Source organism: Myzus persicae, unplaced genomic scaffold, assembly GCF_001856785.1.
Source record: "Myzus persicae strain clone G006 unplaced genomic scaffold, MPER_G0061.0, whole genome shotgun sequence".
NCBI classification, from domain to species: domain Eukaryota; kingdom Metazoa; phylum Arthropoda; class Insecta; order Hemiptera; family Aphididae; genus Myzus; species Myzus persicae.
The window spans coordinates 1-1570 of NW_019103248.1; the positions used below are offsets into that span (position 1 = coordinate 1).

Below are 1570 nucleotides of genomic sequence, written 5' to 3' on the forward strand. Positions count from 1 at the left end.
GATCAAGCATTTATAACCAATGGTTTTAAATCTTGGAAAAAAATGAATGAATATTCTACTAATCATTCCAAAAGTTTTGGCCATAAGGAATCTTTGACAAAATATGCTAGCTTAAAATCAGCTATTAAACATGGAAATGTCATATCTAAAATTGATAGTAATCACAAAAAAGTAGTAAAAGAAAATAGAGAATACATAAAATGTTTATTGGAAACTCTTCTATACTGTGCTTACCAAGGTATCCCAATTCGAGGGCATAGAGAAAATGAAGATTCTGAAAACATGGGAAATTTTTTAGAACTGATGAAGTTACGAGCAAAAGATAATAATATCTTGGATCGTTACTTTTTACAAAAAGAGAAATCTTTCAGATATGTGACTGGTACACATACTAATGAATTTATTAGTTTAATGGCTGCGTTTGTAAAAAAAAGCATAATCAAGGACATACAATTGGCTGGTATTTATAGTATATTAATTGATGAAACACAGGATCTCGATAGGCACGAACAAGTATCATTCATCATACGTTATGTTGATGGTAATTTAAACCCCCATGAAGTTTTCATAGGATTTTATAGAACAGCCAGAACTGATGGTGAGTGTTTGACTAATTTAATAAAAGTAGTGCTCAATAGTTATAATCTTAGAATTGAAGATTTAAGAGGTCAATGTAATGACGGTGCAGCTTCTATGAGAGGGTCTTATAATGGTGTTCAAGCCAAAATACGAACTGAAAATCCATTAGCATTTTATGTTCATTGCCATGCACACATTCTAAATCTTTGTTTGGTTGATTTGGCTAAACAAGTTTCATATGTGAGAAATACATTTGGGACATTAAAGACTTTGCATAGCTTTATTGGTGCCTCTTCTAAAAGATATCAAATATTTGAGCAAATACGGACTAAAATGGGCGATAAAATTGGACCAAAAACTTTAAAAAGTTTGAGTGACACGAGATGGAGTTGTAGGATAGATGCATTAGACTCAGTTGTATCCAATTTTACAGTCATTCTCAAAACTCTAGAAGACATATCAGAACAAGATTCAATAAATGGATCTGATGCTTCTTCGTTGCTTTTTTCTATATCAAACTTTGAATTTGTGTTCTGCATAGTTTTATTAAATGACGTGATGCGAGAAACTAATATCTTATCAAAGTATTTGCAATCCCCTAATATTAATTATGCAAATATAAATACAATGACACTTCAAACAGTAGCTATTTTAAGTGAGCATAGATCAGTTACAGAATTCGATAAAACTTGGAACAAAGCTATGGAAATAACAAAAAAAAACAATATTAGCTCTCCAAAACTTCCCAGAAAAAGAACTATTCCACTAAAATTGGGAGGAGGTCAAGTTAATTCCACAGACATAACAAGTGTTCAAGATATGTATAAAATTAACATCTATTACATTGTTTTAGATATTGTAATAAAAGAAATACAAGACAGATTTAAAGAAAACGATCTTAATATACTACAAGCTATGAAGGATGTTATTATCAGTGAAAAACCGGAAAATAATTCAATAAAATTAGTATGTGAAACATATAACTTAGATT

General features: G+C 30.2%; 1 protein-coding gene across 1 annotated transcript; it reads left to right on the top strand.

The window, feature by feature from the left end:
* Positions 1 to 42: 42 nt before the first annotated feature.
* Positions 43 to 1545, top strand: LOC111034076 (zinc finger MYM-type protein 1-like; the record flags this gene model as incomplete). Its single annotated transcript, XM_022315104.1, has 2 exons — positions 43 to 1360; positions 1433 to 1545. Coding segments are annotated over exons 1-2 (1431 nt in total), but the record flags the coding sequence as incomplete, so codon positions are not given.
* Positions 1546 to 1570: the final 25 nt, after the last annotated feature.